The following is a 19,312-nucleotide window of genomic DNA, read 5'->3' as shown; positions in this document are numbered from 1 at the left end:
TCAAGTAACCTTCATCGATTTTATTGGAAAAAAATGTTCCTTGAAAAACTTGTAGACTTACGTGTTTAAAAGTAAAACTGTTCGCGAAAAATTCTCAAAATCTATTCAATTAAGTGATACTTCTGGTCAGCAGACTTCCTTCAAAATAGAAATTTAGTCCTAAATTTTCTTCTTATTTTATATACTATACAGGTGGCAAGACAATACAGTTTATTGCTTTAATTTATAAATATTATTGCTTGATTTTTTTTTTGCAATTTGAGTTATCTGACCATGTTTGCTGTTTGGTTGTAAATAGTAAGATAATTTAATTCAGCTTATCAACTTAATAGAAAACCAAACATTCGTCAGAATTCCTCAATTAATGTTGGTATTCCTCAAAAATACTTTCCTATTTACAACAGTAATTAATTCAGTAATTTTAAAATAAGTTCTTATAGGATCGTATCAAGTAAAAGGACTATTTGTATTAAATGTAACTCTAAAATTTTAAATGTGTCATTAATTTTTATTATTAAGCCATAAAAAAGTTTTCTATCATCTTTTATTTATAAAATTAAAGCTATTATTCAAAAAGGAATCTTAGAACAGTTTTTTTTTCTCCTTTCAATAAAACTTAGCTGGTAACTAACATCACATTATTACAAAGATCTTACCAACTTATATAAAAAATATATAAACAAAAATATGTCTTGTTTCGTTATAAAGTAAATAGGAAAATAATACTCTTACAGGTTTTATTTTCTTTTTAAATATATAATGTACTTAAAGAAAAGCATTATGTGCTTAATTTTAAAAGAAAAACACACGACTGAAGAAACAGTTACTATTTGTAAAATAAAAAAAAAATAATGAACAAAATGTGTGTCACTCCTGAAATTACCAGAGAAAGATTATCAATTAACTGATTAAGCACTGTTACAATCTTAAAACGGGGGCATGTTCGGATATGACTGGAGGAGGTGTTCATTTAGAAAGAAAAACCTTTTATTGATGCTCAACTTTCGGTTGCCAAAGAGCAAGAAAGGCCACTATCAAGAAACTATGAAAATGATGGAAGGATATAATCAAATCGTTATAACGTTCATGACTCTTTAATTTTGATGAACGGTAACAGAAGTTTTTTGAATGAACAATTTCAATTTTTTTTTTTTTTTTTGGAGGTCGTCTTAAAAGTTTTTAATTCTTAGTTATATCAGACAGAAATAACGCAATACAGAGCGAAGATTTCCCGCAGTCACTTGAATTCTTCGAGTGATTATGACAAGAGACTAGAAGAAATGTACGAGGTTCCATTGGCTATAAACGGGCAGTGATTCCTTACACACCCATTTGCGACAAAGAAGTTCAAAAAGAATATAGAATTAAGCTATGAGGAACGACAGCTGGCAAATGTTTAAACCATTCGACGCAAATAGAACTTCACATCTAGACCAAAACGGTAATAAAGCCTTAGTGAGGTGGCAAAAAATAACGGTAAACGGTTTCAATGACGAGCATAAACAGTCAACGCTATGGGCGGAAGATAGACTCTCTTCACAGATAGACTTCAATGAGGGGAGCCATAATAAGAACTTTAAAGCACGCAGATGGGACTCACCAGCAGCTCTCTAGGATCCAAATTGTGGAATCATTAAAATTGTTGGCACACCTTTTTAATGTGCATATCCGCATTTATCTGAGATATTATTTTGATTTACTGTTGCAGGAGGAATCTGTACAGGAAAACCTTAATAGCGATCACAATTGAAAAAAAAAGAAGTTTAATTACTTAAATTCGATTCTTTAATTAGGAACTTGTAAACATATTTTAAAATTTAAAAGAAAAATGGCAATATGGGTCCACCATTTAAAGAATTCAGATACTTTCTTTAGAAAGACAGTCCCTGCATCAGATCATATACTAGACATCGTTTTAAGCTACTTAGAAAATCGTCATTTAATGTTGAACGGTCAGTTGCCATTTTGTATAATTTTATTACTATTTTCCTAAGAAAGTTTACTTTGAAAGGTAAAATTCTTGCGTTTATTTCTCTCAAAAAGATATAAATAACTAAAAGTAAGGCAACTGCCATTTTTTTTATCAGGCAAGGCTTACGTCCAAGTGCCAATTAGTTGTCTCAGGACGATGGTGGAAAAACATACACTAATTTTTCTTTAAAAAAGAGAAAAGAAAGCATCACGCGAGACTCCAACTGGGGATATCCCACTTACAAATCCATGCTTCATAACTACTACACCAACACCCATCCCCATCTTTCTTAAAGAGTCAGAAGATTAATAAACAAAAAGGTTTAATAATTTACTGCCATTTTGTAGGAGGCTCAAAGTGAATTTAACTTTTCCAACAGTTTTAAAATGTTTTATTATTAAGAGCGCTATTCGCCTTAACTCTGTCCTCGCTGGATTTTCCTTGCATGATCTTATTTTCTAATCATGATAACATAAAAAAAGTGTACATGAAAAACTCTCGAATTTATACAAAAAAAAAAGAAAAAAAAAGTGATCTGCGCGTTTACATGTAAGATAGATGGGGTTTTGGTCAGTTTCTGTTGGTAGGAAAAACTAATGAAAACACTACATAGAGCGGTGCCCTTTTTCCAGATAATTGTAAAATTAGAAAACACTCGAAATGCTAGAATCTAGTTTAAAAACTAGATCCTAATTCCACTCGGAAAAATTTTGTCAACCATATTAAACAAAATTTTCCAGCAAACCACTACCTTTTCTCATCAACAACCCCGCACGTCCTTCATAAATTTATGAACATTCCTTTATTTTATACTAACATGACGAAACTTTTATCAGAATAAAAGTAAATGTTCAAAAGTAAATAATCACGGAACAGTAAAAAATGAATACATAAATAAATAATCACGGAACAGTAAAAAATGAATACATAAAGTAACAATTGACCACCAAAAACGATCTTTTGACACCAATACGAATGACTTTTTTAATGATCTTTAATTTATTGCAGTGACAAGCTATCTAAATTTTTTTTTTTTAAAGTAGGAATTCTTACTGCTTTCATGATGATTACAATTCCAGCCAGCAACTTACAATAAAAATACTCATTATTTACAAATTTTATCAATACATCCAATTTAATACACCTATATTGGATTTTAAACATATATTTCACAAAAATATTCATATAAATAAACAATGCTTTTCCCTTTTATAATTTGTAATTTAAATACTTTTTTTAGTACAACTATTTAGCGGGCTAATTACAATATTAGAGGCCCCTAATATATTAACAGTTTTTTATATAAACTTTTCACAATTAATAATAAAAATTGGATAATTGAATTTTGAGAATTATGTAACGGATGTAACATTTTAAAATATGTCTGTCATGTTAACAACGTTTAGAAAATTTAAAGTCTGCTCAGGATTGGGGGCAGAATTTTTTATGAATGTATAAACAATACAATTACAATTACTACTTCGTTTAAAAAAGCAGTCAAAATTTAAATAATCTTTTTTAAAATAATAATAAAATTTAAAAAATAAGTCGCGACACCAACAAAAATAACCGACTGAGAAACGGAAAATTCCTGTTATACAAATAAATGAATAAAACCTCTTCCGGGAGATAATTGCTCGAAAATAAGAAAATAAAACATTTCCCTTAATTCTTCTTTTGTTTGAAAAAACAAAGTATTTTTTTTTATGTAAATTAAAATTTCTTTAAACCTCATCTTCATTCAGTATCATATTTGGAATCCCAGAACTGATAGGGAACCTACGGCCTGATTCTGGGCAGATTAGATCGCCTTCTATAACTTCTACCTGAAAATATGATTTAAAAAAAATCAGATTATGGAAGTGGTAATAAGTTTTTTTATTATAGAAGGGACGGAAGTTGAGTTTTCACTCACCGAGTCCAAGTTTTACTAACATGAGCGTAATGGGTCGACAATATTAAATATTGTCTTTAGTCTTTTATAATTTAGAAGATAAACTCGAAATTTAATCGAAAAGGCTAGCTTCTGAAGTTGGATGGTTACTGAACTATTGGATTAAATTGAGCTTCAAAGTGGAAATATTAATATAAACAAATGCGAAGTACCAAAATGAATTTTTTCATTCATAATAATCCTAATAGGGTATAAGTCCTGGAATTATCCTCTCAGTCCGATCCAACCTTATCACTCCTAAGGAATGTAAGTCGACTTCTCGGGAAAAAGTTCCAATAAAAGTTATAGATACTACCATTGCACTGTAATTATAACAACTGCAGAGAAAATCTTATTATTATTCTTAAAATAAGAATATTTTATTTGGTATAGTAATTCCGACTTAAATTTAAGAACTTACTGCTATTTTGCACTCTGTTACGGAGGATAAACACAAAATGAATAATCATTTCGTTCTCTAAAACCCGAAAACGATGGAAACTAAATAGATATTCTACATCATTTTAATACATCTGTCTTAAGAGGAGTAAAAAGAAGCTGAAATCGTAAGGGATGGAAATGGATTAGTGGATGGACTAAGTATGGGTTGAAAATGGACTTTCTAAAAACAACAGTTTCTTTTAAGAAAATGTTAAGGGAATTTTCTTAGATTTCTAGTAGTGATCAGCATTATAAATCCAATGTCTTATGAGTGATTATCTTTGTAATTCGCTTACCTCCATTAAAACATGATGAACTTTCTTCAAAAATTCTTCATTACTTTCATAATTTTCAATCAATGATTTTGGCAGATCACCAACGTGTCCAATCTGTAAAATATTAACCAGCTGCATATTATTTTACAATATTAACGGCTACTAATCTTGCCATAATTAAGTAGGAAAATTATACGAACACTATCTGCGGCAGCCCACAATGTATTCCAATCCATTCTTGGTAAAACTCTTGCTACAAAATCACTCTTAAACTCGACATCAACTATTTTTACGTCTCTTGCCTGTAAGTAATTAAATAAAATGCATAAATTAATTCAAATGAATTAATTGGTAGTTGGACGTAAAGCCCGCCTGACAAAATAAGCAAATACTTTACTTTAATTCAAATGAATTTTATACAATTCAACTTCTGTTGAAGCATAATCGATATCGGCAAAACGTTGTGAATACACTACTACCGCGGGTAAAATGAAAGAACTAGATTCACTCTAGAATGCAACTTTAAATTATTGAAAAGAATATAATCTCATTTAATCTAGGGGAAAAATCCATTTCACATTCTAAAGAAGTTCAAGGGAGCCAAATTATCTTTCTAATAAACATAAATTGGAATACTTTAAGCAAAAGTCACGCTTTTCGTAGTAATTCCTTAGAGGAATTCATTATCACTTAGAATTACTGGTTAACCATGCTTTAGTTGGCGAAATTTTACTGCTCCAGGTTATAATGGTTTTGTTAAAACAATTTTTTATTCATGTAGTCGGCTTAATCACAAACCATTATTATAATATAATATAAAAGAAATATAATATAAAATTAAGCCCAGTTACGATACTCGTAAATAGAAATTTTATAATAATCTATACTTACAAACCTCAATTGCTAATGGATATCCTTGTTTAACTCCTTTCATACATTTAGACGTAAGCATATTGTGAGTAATTAGCTTCATATTTGTCTTAATCTAACGGAGGAGAATAAAAATATATTGCAATGTAAAAACGTTAATACTGAACTGGCACTGTAGTCAAGATTACCTGCTTGTTTTCTATTAGAATAGGGTTAGGTACGAACCAGATTATAAAAGCAAGTATCGATATTCATCAGTCAGAAGAGTTGGGTTCGATATAAGTTCGATAATTTTAATATTTGAACTAAATAATGCATAATTCACAAAGGTTATGACAGGACAATACTTACATTATGAAGCACTAAAGTACAAGTAAATGTTTAATTATTAGACGGCATTTGGATATTTAACACATTTAAAGTGATAATTTCATAAAATACTAAGAAAATGAACATAGAATTGTTACAAACGGTTAGTATATTGGTTCATAATTTTCTGATTATGTAGCAGTTCTTGATTGTGAACGTTGTTTAATCTTCGGAATCCCATAAAGAACTAAATGATTTTTAATCTCCCCAAAAAAATCCAATCTTCCAATTAAGGTACTGTTTACCAATTAATCTCTGAGGAATTCATTAATCAAATGGGTTTGCAGTGAGGTTTACTCCAATTTCGATGTTTTCGTACGTCTATATTTTTTGGTTTTCGTTTTTGTTTATAATCACTCATTTTCATCATTAACGAATTATGAAAATTATTAATTTATTAAAATAATAATTCATTATTATTATTTAATAATCTGTATTGCATCAACCTCCTAGAGTTTTTGTTTGTAGCTGACGTATTTATCTAGTAAATGTTGTTAGCACATTTTTTTTTTCTTATCAAAAAAGTACCATTATTAAAATGTTCCGTCAAAAACTGCACGAAAAAGTTCAATATTGTACAACACCCAACTTTGATCATTTTTCCTAAAAAATTACTAAGTTCCCTAAAAAATAAAAGGTATTATTATTTATACACTGTAAAAGTGTAATTTGTTTCAGCAAATAAAATAGATGTAGAGAAAAACGATGCCCAAAATGGGCAAAAACGGAGTGTTCAGCAATTTGTTTTGTAAAGTACTTTTTGATTTGTGTACTTTTGGTTGTTTAACAACCCACGTATTTGAATTGTTTAAACAAAGTTTGTTAAGGGCACTCTATAATTAGTGCAAATACTTCTAAAATTTTTTTAAAAAAAAGAAGTGATTATTTTAAAGTGTGCTTTTTAAGGATAAGTAAGAAATGTTTAAGGCCAATCTTCATTGTGATTTTCTTCGAACTCATATTCTTGTCACTGATTTATTTATTTAGAAAATGGTTTCCGGAGATCCAGATTTGAGTTTCGAAATTGGTGAGAAAGCCAGACAATGGGCTGCTAAAGTGAGCGATTCTAATATGTTGATGTTCAAAGTTATTGAAAGTATGTGATTTTTGTTCAGATTTTTTTAAAAAAATGAAATTAAGTATTCAATTAATATGCAATGTACCTAATTAAAGGAAACCATATTATAAACATATGCACAGTTGCCTTCTATTTCTTAAAACAAAACTTATGTTCAAGGAATGAGGTTTTTTTATCCAACAAGCCCAAATTTCAGAGGATATGTAACTGACCTGAAGTTCATAACTTATCCGGGAGAAGGTTATGTTCCAAATCTACCGGGCAGCATTTTCGATACACCCTCTACATTTAAACTGGATATCTATATGGATATGACACCTTACATTTGGTAACCAAAACAAAAAAAAAAAACAAATAAATATTTCAACATTGTCAAGTTTATTATTATTTTTATCTTAAAACCAGGACACTTTAAATAAAACTGTCCGTAATTAGCAATAATTTTTCTTGGGCGAATCTATTGGTCTCAGAAAAAAAATAAAAATAGTACTTTACAATTAGTAATACGAACAAAAATACACGGAGTATCTACTTTTTATGTATTTTTAATGTTGATATCCATAATAGTCATGTAATAATGCATGCATTTCTACTTTGTCCGTGACACCTAAATTGATAGTTGGACGTTAAACCCGGCCACAAAATAGTGCACAATTAAACTAGTATTACTGTTTATTATTGAGTCGACCAATCAATCGTTCTCCAGACAATATGATCATTATTAAGGATATCCTTTCAACGGTTGCAGATGAACCTGGAATGCTGGAAATGTATTCTATAATTTATATTTTTTACTAAATTTTGTACCTTTGTCATTAAATATTTTTGATGTTTTAGTGTTTGTGTAGTTATGCACTTTTTTTATTTGAGGCTTACTCTCCATTAGTTTAATGTTAATTATTACCTTTTCCTTTAATTTTACTACATCACAGGTTCCTCTTATTGATCTTCTGACTAATAAAGACAGAGATATAACTAAACCACTACTGAATTCTGTAAAAGCTGGCAGAAGCAATACTTTTCTTTCAATTTTAGAACCTCTCATTAATTTGAATCGAAAAGCCTTGTTGTGTTTACCTTTATTTTTTCGAAAAATTGTTACATTAGAATTCTAATTATAGGTGTTTTATTACAATTTTTTCTTTTTCTTTCAAATAAAATTTTCACCGGAGAAACTGATCTTTTAAGATCATTTTGAGTGTGACCACTTTGAAGGATAAATTTGTCGTTTTATATCAAGTTCAGGGTTTAGTTTTATTACCACTCGTTTTTGCGAATCAGTTTGGCTGATCTTGAAGTGATCGAAGATACAAGAAAACGTAAGAGGAGATAGCAAACGCAGAGAAAGTTTCCTCTCCTCCTGTTACACCGAACCAGGGACTGGATACTAAGACACTGTAGGACAACTTTCGGTATAAGCCAGATTTTTGTCATCTAGCAAGAAAACCGTAACTTAATGAAAAAATATAAAACTAGTATAGAAGGTTATCTTTTTTTTTTTTCTTTATTTTAAATGACATCAAAAAAAGAAAAACAAAAAACAAAAATTGTACATAAATGCCTCAGAGTTTGGCAATGAAAATGTTCGTTCATTTTTTTTAGTTTTAGCACAAGATCATAGTGGAATTAGCACAAAATTTACACACAATTCACAATCCACTTTTGTATAAATCTGTGATTTATTTTAATGACTAGTCTAATGTACATTTTATGACTTATCTTTTATTGTTTCTTTTTTTTCATAGTATACAGACACAAAAAAAGTGTTCACTTTTTTTTTTAATTTGTTAATATCTTTCCTTTTGTTTTGTTTTAATTCGCCCGATTTTTTGTGAAGTCCAAGTCTCAGTATGTGATGATGGAACGTATCCAAGGAAATAAGGGAAAATTTACAAAATCACGTTTTTCTTTTCAATTATTTGTGTTTTTTTCCCCCACAACTTTGCAAATTTTTCTTATCTTTAATACGTTAAGCAGTTACAGTGAAAAATAAAAAAAAAATCTCTCTGTTAATATCCTTAAGGGCACTTTACTCATTTGTAATTAAATAAATAAATACATAGACAGCTCAACAACTTTAGAAAAACACAAATTTTAGTACAATAATTGTTGTGCATATTCCAACACTTTGAAGTAATCAAACTAGACTTAAAATATCTGGGTATTGGATAATAATGGTGTCATATTAGAAAACCACAAGTATCCAACCAAATCGAAGCAGAGTTTAGCGAACCTGATGCTAAAAACTATCTTACCTGCTACAAACTGAATAAAAGAAGGCTCAAATCAAATCTAAAACATCTGATTCAATTGTTCAATCACAAATAAACTTCAATCTCAAATTCATCCACTTATTGGATCTCCTCTAATCTTGTGTGTTCACTTTTAGCCGTCACCTCCCGATTCTCCAACACAACCAAATTTCAAAATACTCTCCACTGTACATAACCCATGTAAGATACATGTATCTTACATAGTTCTTATTCCGGGACTGAGAGGCTTGGAATGTATTTACCCTTGGGGGATATATGAGCGTTTTTCCAAGATTTAACATCTCGATAAGTATAACCTTCAAGAAACAAGTAGTCACCATATTAATTAGTGCAGTTGCGATCAAACGACGAAGGATAATTAATTCCAGAAGTCTTCTCGGATAGTTAGGGATCCTTATTCAAAAACTATGAAATTGGTTCAAGGATCAAGCTTGGATATCCTAATAAAAATTAAAAGCCAACAGTGTGTTTCTATTATTCTAGTTATCCCGGACATTCGGAATACGAAGATAATGGAGCCGCAGAGATCACTTATAAGAGTGTAAGAGAAGGAAAGTTACACAGATCATCCGGATGATCGTAGGGCTTCTGGACTGGCCAACTGAAGCCTGACTAGCTTCGCAAGTAGACAAGGAAACAGCACTCAGTATTGTGGTCAGTGTGAAGGGCTGGATATTTCTTAGGGTTCAACTTTTCATGACAACTTGAAAGTTACAATAAGATCTTTTATGCGACAAAGTTAATTCCGTTTATGAAAACTCCATGTTAGAATCTAATTCTAATCTATTCTATGTTACAGATTTCAATTTTCATTTTTTTTTTTAAACAGAAAATAACACATTCATTTGGGAATAACATAATCAAATAAGTTACATAATGCATAACAGCTGATTTGCTGACGTCAACTTCAATATGGCTTCTTGTTTTCCTAAAGCTGTCAAACTTTTTTTTTATTGAAAAAAATAAAAATAACTTTTTTAAAACCCTGATCTTGTTTGTTGTTACCACTTTTATAACAACAATATTTTCATATTTAATTTATTGTTTTATTTATTTATTTATTTATATAAAATTAAGTACAGTTTGTTTGAGATTAGCATTTTTTTTTGTTTGCGCAATTTGTACATAGCATTTATTTTTGTATGATTTTATGTATAACAAAGAGGACGAAGAATTGTTAAAACACAAATTATTAACTAATATTAAAAAAATATAAATAAAATAAAACTTATAACGTCGAAAGTTTTTTTGAGCAAAGACTTTTTAATAAAAAAGGTATACAAACACCGTGTACATTCATTCTGAATGTTGCTAATAAAATAATACCCTGGCATGAAGCTGACATGAATCGAAAGGTCTTCTTTAGGGTGTGCAAGACCGAAGGATACCACCTCACACCTTCATGGGCAAGACCGAAGGAGACGTTCGCTAAAAGCGCTACACATGTCTTAAAGATATTAAGACATGTGTATAATGAGCCTCCATTCCGGGCATCAGCTTGAATAATCTTAATATTGATTAACCCCTTAATGCACAGTATTTTTGGAAAAAAAAAAAAAAAACCGCTATATTAAATACTTGAATAAGTAAGTGTTATAGCTTGCAATCCCATGTAAATGATAAATATCAATAAAACGATTGTTTTTCTTTGCTTTCACATTATTTTCAATTCTCGATTATATTCGAGTGTGAAAAATTATAGCAGCATAAAGTACAACGCCGCTCGAATTATCTCGAGTGTGCACAGTTTGGCCAATTTAGCGCGCTCGAGTTAACTCGAGCGTGCACGTTAAGGGGTTAAAATTCTGAATAATATAGGATTACTACATAATTAAACTATGAGACTGCCATTTCTTCACCAAAACGTTCAATTTTCAAATTGATAAAACCAAAAGATAAAAACGTTCTACTAGGCTTTATCACAAAAAAAAATGAAAAACATGGACGGACTGAAGAGAAAAATTAAAGATATAAATAAAAAACAAAAAGAAAAATCAATTATCTTTTATATTTTTATTTTTTTCTCGCTTTTTTTTTTTTAAATCTATACAAATAACATAAAACACAGCCACAAATACCACTTTTTCTGTCCTAAAGCAAAATAAAATTATAATTGATCAATATTAACACATAAAAAAAAAAATAATATGGCAAGAAAAAACAATGGAAAATTTTAAAACAGGAAAAATATACAACATAACTGGCCTAGACATAAATCAGATTTGTTTATTACACCTTTCGATCAAATAATGCAACATTATAGTCTACAAAAAGTATTGTAAACAAGAATATTTAGAGAAAAACAAATTAAATTTTTGTTTATTTAATGAAGAGAGTAAAATGGTGGTTCTTTTATACATTTTACGAGTCCTAATTTGCAATAATACCAAGTGCGAATGGCAACTAATAGAAAGAAAAAAAGCACACATCATAAAGCCCCAATATATAATAATTTTCTATCACTTCAGATTCTTAATTTTTTACCAAATTCACAAAACGTGTAGTAGAAGTACCGATTTTCCTGATAAATTTGGAGTTTAAAAATTTTCGAAAATACTTTTTATGGTCACCCTGAACTCGGAATTAGAAGATTTTATTCTTTTTTTTACCTCAAGATCTTTGGTAGGTGATTCTTATTGTATGGACTATAAACATGGCTCAAATATTTGGCAATTCTCTGTTTAGTGTTAAAGAGTTGTTTTTTGTAGCATTAAAATTGGTTAACCTGAAATGTAACTTTACTTTAAAACTTTGTATCTTACAAGACTTTTTTTTTTTTTACGGCTTTCACTTTTGTTTGGGATTTTTTTTAAATTTCTTTCAGGAGGAAATATTTTTGAAAAAAATATAGAATTACCTTGTTTTTTGGCGAACTTGGCGATGAATTTACTACACAAGATTCCCAATGTTTACAATTTTAGAGTACGTGTGTGACAACGATGATGAGTTCGATTAACCAATTCCAAAATTGATGAAAATCGATTAAAAATGAATCGAAAGTCTTGAGAATAGTTGCCACCACTCACTAAATAAATACACCAATCTGAACTCGCCAGTATAAAAGTACTCTTAACCTTAAAATTTCTTTTTTTCAGATAACAACTGTACTTTTAGATGATGCTTATTTCATTTGATGATCATATTACATATTATTATTTTGAAGTTACTTTCTTCTTTTTTTTAATTTATTACAATTAATTTTGCATTGTTTTTAAAGATTTATTTATATTTTTTACAAAAATACTTTTTACTTTATTTGCTAACAAAATGCTTTAGCCCTTTTTCGATTTCATTTTTTTCCGCTCATTCCATTAACATAAAAAAAAAATCATAAATTAATAATTTTTTAATTATAAAAGACAACATTAAAAAAATTGAAAAATAAAACTAAATTTACTATATTTTTCTTTTTTTAAGTACAACGCATTTTTTTTTTGTTTTCGTACTACCTTCTCTCAAAAGAACAATTCATCTACATTTGGTAACATTAAATTGAAGCACACAAAACGAACTAGTTTCAAAGCTAATCACTTTTTTTGTTTGTTTAATTTTCCTTCCGGCGTAATCTTTTTTTTTTTTTAAATTAAAAACCCTGACAAATTTTGTATTTAAAAAATTTCATCCACCATATTGTTTTTAAATAAATTACAATACTAAATTACATTTATTTATATATTATATATATATATATATTTATACTCTTTTTTTTTTTTTAAATTTATTTAAATATATACGTATTTTTTAAAAATTTTGGACATCAACTAATGGACAAAAAGGTGATTTTTTGTTTTGTTTTTTTGTTGAAATATACTTTTAAAAAATGTTTCATTGAGACTGGACTTATTTTTTTATACCCAAAAATGTTACGTACACTCAAATATTTTTTAGAATCTATCTTTTTTTTTAATTTTAATTTTGGACACATAAAGGGATGGAATGTTGGTTAAATATTTATTTTTACAATTATTAAAGTTTATAATTTATTGTTTTCAAATGGATGGCGAGTTTATTTTTATTTATTTATATAAATTAAACGAATTTATTGATTAAAATTAATACATTATTTTTTTGTTAAAAAAAAACTATCACATTAATTTTTAATTTTAAATTTAACCATCTTTAGGATTAATTAATTGATTAATTTAAAAGAACAAAGGTTAAGGAAAATTTTTTTTCTTAATGGAGTGAGGGATTCGACGAAAAATTTTTTCGTGTGTTTGTTTTAAGAGGCCCTAATTCATAAAGTCAGCTTGAAAGTATCTGTTTTAAATTTAAAATATCTGGAAAAATTAATAAAAGATCTGCTTCTTGCACGGTTTAAACAGCGGGCATTGCAGTTTTGGTGGCCACGGACAAAAGGGGTAGTAGTTTACTGTTTGCTGGATGAATAGAAGAATAGATGATTTTGGTGAGAGCAAGATCTTTCTGGAAGGGCGATGATGGTGACTCTGATTCGACGAAACTAGTTCTCAACTCATGAAGTCGTGAAATATTTAAATAGCCAAATAAACTTTTATTTCACACCTTAGAAAACCATTAAAGGAAAAGGAAAAAGCAGTACCTATAGAGCTAAGGTCGTTTCACGTATAGACGAATAAAACCTTGTACAGTGGAGTCTCTCGGTTATCCGTCACCCTTTTATCCGTCTATTCCAATTAACCGTCACTGTCCTCAGTATTTAAAAAATTAAAAAAAAAAACCAAAAAATTATTTTGTATTCATTAATTTTAATACTCAATAGAATGAATTGAATGATGAAAGATACCTGACCTTTAAGGCTTAAACGTATAAAATATGTATACCAGTTAATACAAAGTTTGGAAATTTTCCTGTTTTTTTTTCATTATCCGTCTATTCGACTATCCGTCACGTGTCCCGGTCCCGGTCTTAACGGATAACCGAGACTCCACTGTACTTACTAAGCTTGGGATAAGTGTATACTATCCCAACAGCCTTCCACAAATTTTTAATTTAGGGTGCGATCTTTATAATATCTGAGAGTAATGGTGGTTTATCCGTAACTGCCAAGCTTCCTCCCTTTCCAGGGGGTTTCCTTAGAGAGTGCCTGGTAGTAGTTAGCAGGTGTTGAAGCGGCTCACGACGACAGGAGCATTAGAAAAAAAAGAAGATGTTTCGACTTCAGAGAGTGGCCAGTTCCAAGGATTCTCCAACAATCTGAGGGGAGCGTCAAAAAGAAGGAGTGAGGGGTTAATAGCTGGAAATGGGTTCTCACTAACAGCTGGCTTCTACCGCTCATGCTACAACTTTCCAGAAGTATTTGAGCTTAGTTGTTTCATCATCTGAGATGATGGAGGAGAACTAGTGCTCGCCCAGGCACCAGTATGGGAAGATAATTCTATTCGAAGTCAGAAGGAACTTGAACGGAGACTAGAGTAAACAGGTCTTAATACTATATTGATAACTTTCAAGCTAAATTCAGTAACTAGATCCTCCGTAAAAGGTTAGAAATTACGACTTTCTACCTAGTAACACTAAGGAAGTCGCGAGAGTTCAGTTTTAGGGTTGTTTTTTTGAAGGCCAAGCACGTCTAATAGATATTTTACAATTTTGTTTCTAGATACGAAATTTTGGAAATAAGAGTAAATTTTGTATGGATTTTTTTTGTTTATTTAACATACATAAATAACCCTTGTGCTAGTTTTGTCTTTTCAGTTTTTTAAATATATTTTTTTTATTTAAAATTATTTTGTTTTAAATATTAATTATATTTAAATATTAAGTCAAATATTTATAATTAATATATACAATTATATAATTATATTTATACACATAATACTTCATTACACACACAATTTCTGATTTTTTTGCTTTTAGTAATTAAAATAAAAGGGTTAAGAATGATTTTTTCATGTTCATCTTTTTCTTTTTTGGAATGTTGGCTATTTTGTAATGTTTGTTTCTGGGATTTTAAGTACAAATTTTGGAATGTTGTTTAGTTAAATATTTATAAATATTTTATATACACAGGCTTGTTGGTCAATCCGATTTCCGGAAAAGACTAGTCTTGCACCAGTTTCACCTTTTATAAAGTATGAGGATTGCGGGAACCAAGCTAATTACCTTGGAGTAACTTATTTTCAGTCTTGAGGTTGAAGATGAAATTACAAAGGAGACAATTCTCAGTATATCTAGAAGGCTGTAGAAGGAAGGGGGTTGTATTGACATCTACCAGGAAGTAGTTATCCCCCAACTACCGGGGGGGGGGGGTTCCTTTCCGCTCTTCGTAGAATTACACTAGAAAAAGAAGATATCCTCCCATTTCTCAAATATCATAATTTGGAGACGTAGACGACAGATTAGTGCATTCATCTGTAGGAGTATCGCAGAGAAGAGTGAGAGAGAGGTGCCCAAGGGATGTTTCTAACATCTCAAACCTCTTATTCGACTTATGATATTCTAAAAAAAAACTAGTATGTCCCGGAAATGGGATGGCCAGAAACAGATATATACTCGTAGTATTATTTTAAAAGCATATTACTCAACATGTGCCCAATATAAATGGTCTGTTTAATGTATGAATTTTTCAAATACTTTATTAAAATTAAAAAAAAAAATAAATTAAAGACAGGCATAAAGATGAACTATTGGGTAAAAGAGAGAACAGTACAGCCTACTTGAAGATTTTACAAATATTTTTACAGGTAAAATTCAATATTAAAGGTGTTCTCAGAGAACAGGTGATGTAAAACTTAAAATTATTCTGACCTAGTCAAAAATTAAGTGTTCATCAGAAATAGACGTACTGTGGGGACACCTGAGTCAGAAAAAAGATTTAGAAGTTAACTGCGCGTTGGTGGAGGTTTTTTTTTTGTCTTTGTTTAGGTTTTGAAATTTTAGCGTACAGCCACAATACAATCAAATATCCATGGCGTCAAGAATTTACCAAGAATGCATCCACACTATCATTACCCACCCACACTAAATGCAGGCGTACTGTTGGATCAGCTGTAACATCCCGGATCAACACACCAGCAATATTCGTAAATATTATTGTCCTCACAACGGAAAAGGACCTCCTCCCATAAGTTGAGGGGCTTGTCTGGGCTAAGGATGTTATTTCTCGGGGGAGGAAAAACCAAGGCCTGTGAGCTTTACTTAAGAGTCATTTAGGAGTCTGATCAAAAAGGACAGGTCTGGAGGGTGAGCTTTAAAGTGAGTGGGAGCCACAATAGATCCCAAAGGGGTCGCAGTGGCGTACGCCTTAAGGGCCGCCCTATTATTGTAGAATCTTATCTTACATCCTTGATATTTCGGGCATTCCATCATATCACCATATGCCTAAAAATCATCTTTCCCCTTTATTGCATTGATTTAAAAATTTAACGCCTTCAACGTTAAAAACTCACACTACAAATAATAACATTCGGATTCTGATCAGAAACATGAAACGTTTTGCACAAACTTTCTTCACTCTCGTACCAATACAGACGCGATTTCCTGGATACCACTTTTTCAGACTCAAGAGGACCTCAAAAGATATTTCTGGTAAAAGCTTACTAAGAAAAAAAAAGAAGAGGAAACTTAATGGAACGTTTCAAAAGGTAAAATATCTGGATTATGTAATCAAATCAAACATTAATAATTCTTTACTAAATAAATGATTTACTTTATTTAAATTTTTTTTTATTTTTGGCGCATCAACAGCTGAGGTTATTAGCGCCCGGAGCTTTTTCCAGTGCACTGCCGGCCTCCGGACAGTGTTCTCTCGCTTTATTTAAAAGCGCCTGTCTTTAATTTATTTAGTTGATCTATCTCTTTATAATTTCAGTTATTTTTTTTTGTACTATAATCTGCTTTTCATAGAAATTTATATTAAATAAAGAAGATATTGCATTATAATTAAAAAAACTATTTTTTTTAAAAAAATCCCATTTATATGTGGTAAGATTTTCCAAAAACTTTATTGCAAAATATTTTCACATCTCTTTATTTTATTTATTTTTTTAAATTTCTTTATTTACATTTATTATCAGTTCATGAAACCATCAAGTTTTTATTGGGCCAAGAGGGGGGGGGGAGAGAGAGAGAGAGAGACTTAGATTTGTTAGTTTTTTTGTAATACGTAGATAAGTGGAGGGAATACGTCACAAGAGAGAGGTACACGAAATCTATGATCTCATGTATTTTATCTGGTGTAGCTATTTTGTATCTCTTGATCATTGATTCAAGAGATTTTGTGATGGAAATGTTTAAAAAAACCTATCAATTAAATATAAACCTAATTAAAAATAATTATTAATAAAATGAAAAACAAATATACAATAAATACTGTACAAAATTCATTTAAAAATAAAAAAAACCTAAAAATTCGAAGCTAAAAAAATATTTTAGTCTTTCTTTTCAACTACTTAATAATAAAACTTCAATTAAATGATAAAAATTAACAAATTAACAATAAAATATACAATAAAACTTAATAGGTGTTAACATAACTTATGTTAATTAAAAATGATTATTATTATTTCAATAAAAAAAATAAAAATATTTATAAAATAAAGCTAGAAAACTCGAAAAAGCAAAATTGTTTTACCGAGTTTATATTTTCACAACCGGATCAATTATTTTACGTGTACGCTATGTATTCCCTGGAAAATATGGGAAATGTTTTTCTCTTTTATTTTACGTATATAAGATAATACCTAGTTTTATATTTATTTACTTATGAACAATCATTTACTTTTTAAGGTATTTAGATGATGTATCTACTGTAAAAGGAAGAGAAAAATATTTGTTGTTGTTTTCCCTCATTTTAAGAAAATCATAAATTCATATCAATTGTTTTCTTCTTTTTTTCCCAACTTAACCAACAAAAAAAAAAACACATCCCGGGAAAGCACAGCCTTTTGGAGGGGAATTTTTGGGGGAATGTTAATGTTTAATAAGAGAGAATTCATTATAGCAATTTTTTTTTTTTTTTTTTATGAAAATCGTTTTTTTTAGGAAAAATTTCCTTTTAATTGTGTGTGTGTGCATTTTTCGGTTAACTTTTTTTTATTATTATTTATTTTAATGACATAAAATGCAGGAAAATCTTTTTTTCTTTTTTAATATATTACTTTTCTTCATCAAAAGTTGCTCAAATTCTGTATTCATTCAAAAAAATAAACAATAGTAACAACAGAAATGATATAATGTGTGATGAGCAAATGTTTAAATAATGAAAAAAAAAAAAAAGTAATTTTCCTTTAGAAAAAGTTTTGAAGATCTAAAAAAGTAAAACAGAAAATTTACATAGAAATAATAAATTAAATTTGTTTTTTTTTAAAAAAAAATAACCACTTATTTGGACGATCGACTTCCACCGATGCTCTTGCCCACACTACTTAAACCTTCTCCACGGCTTCTGGATCTTTGCAAACTTGACAGCCCATCACCTAAGGATAAGGTTTAGGATTATTATTAAGATTTGTTTTGTTTTGTTTGAATTAATGTATGTACAATAAAAGTTTGAGATAACTAGCTTCCGAAGCCATTCTCCGAACATTTGGACAAATGTTACCAGATAAAGATGAAGAGGGCGCCACGGTAGCCTAGCGGTTATAGGCGAGACCTGCGAAGCTAATATGTATTGTGGTACTGGGTTCGATTCCACGGTCTTAGCCCTTTAGATTTTATTTAATGGTTAATATGAGAAATTTACAGTAAAGTATGTTTGCTAGTCGCCTTCGTCCATGACACCTAATTTGGTAGTTGGACGTTAAGCCCCGCCAGAAAAAATAGGCGATTACTTTACTTTACTTTAAAGATGAAGATTTCTCTTATCTTCGAGATTCGAAATGATTTCTCGATTCGAGATGGCGTGGTTATCAATGAAAATCTGTTTGTTTTCTGGACATTTCGCAACTTGTTCTGGAAGAATAGTTCTATAAAAATTGACTTTTAAAAAGTCGAACTGTAGGATATGTTACGAAGAATTCTATGCCTTCATAACCATCTGTTTTTATCACCAATATTACTTTAATTAAGTAACTCACTCGACTAAGTAAATAGGCCCCTTCATTAAAAAGAAAGTATGCAAACAATGTTGTTACATACAATGATGGTTTTGGTTTTTTAGACCGTTGTTGATACGATGATTTT

At 29.8% G+C, this 19,312-nt stretch overlaps 3 protein-coding genes across 6 annotated transcripts in view; 1 reads left to right on the top strand and 2 right to left on the bottom strand.

Annotated features, from left to right (window-relative positions):
• Window positions 1-487: 487 nt before the first annotated feature.
• Trmt112 (tRNA methyltransferase subunit 11-2) lies at window positions 488-5,744 on the bottom strand. The gene is made up of 4 exons (XM_074129539.1): window positions 5,517-5,744; window positions 4,822-4,923; window positions 4,643-4,735; window positions 488-3,798 (listed from the first exon to the last, which is right to left on the bottom strand). The coding sequence occupies exons 1-4, from the start codon at window positions 5,592-5,594 to the stop codon at window positions 3,697-3,699; spliced, it is 375 nt and encodes a 124-aa protein (XP_073985640.1). The 5' UTR covers window positions 5,595-5,744; the 3' UTR covers window positions 488-3,696.
• A 55-nt stretch (window positions 5,745-5,799) lies between these two features.
• LOC141454867 (uncharacterized) lies at window positions 5,800-11,113 on the top strand. 4 transcript variants are annotated; one of them, XR_012458995.1, is made up of 5 exons: window positions 5,800-5,963; window positions 6,848-6,956; window positions 7,098-7,266; window positions 9,695-9,865; window positions 10,011-11,113. XR_012458995.1 is itself a non-coding variant. In XM_074129536.1 (4 exons), the coding sequence occupies exons 1-4, from the start codon at window positions 5,940-5,942 to the stop codon at window positions 9,786-9,788; spliced, it is 396 nt and encodes a 131-aa protein (XP_073985637.1). In that variant the 5' UTR covers window positions 5,800-5,939; the 3' UTR covers window positions 9,789-11,113. The 4 variants fall into 4 exon arrangements, 3 of the variants coding, with proteins under 3 accessions (XP_073985637.1, XP_073985638.1, XP_073985639.1); XM_074129536.1 differs by having other exon boundaries at window positions 9,695-11,113; XM_074129537.1 differs by having other exon boundaries at window positions 8,220-11,113.
• Window positions 11,114-11,200: 87 nt separating this feature from the next.
• Window positions 11,201-19,312, bottom strand: part of Khc-73 (Kinesin heavy chain 73) — a 165,130-nt gene continuing 157,018 nt past the window's right edge. The window contains exon 34 of the mRNA XM_074129514.1: window positions 11,201-18,606. Coding sequence (XP_073985615.1) covers window positions 18,512-18,606 — 95 coding nt within the window. The 3' untranslated portion in view covers window positions 11,201-18,511. The remainder of the gene's footprint in view (window positions 18,607-19,312) is intronic.

Source organism: Rhodnius prolixus, unplaced genomic scaffold (assembly GCF_049639745.1).
Source record: "Rhodnius prolixus isolate KJV_2025 unplaced genomic scaffold, Rpr scaffold_15, whole genome shotgun sequence".
In the NCBI taxonomy this organism is placed as follows: domain Eukaryota; kingdom Metazoa; phylum Arthropoda; class Insecta; order Hemiptera; family Reduviidae; genus Rhodnius; species Rhodnius prolixus.
This window is presented reverse-complemented; position numbering and strand designations above follow the sequence as displayed.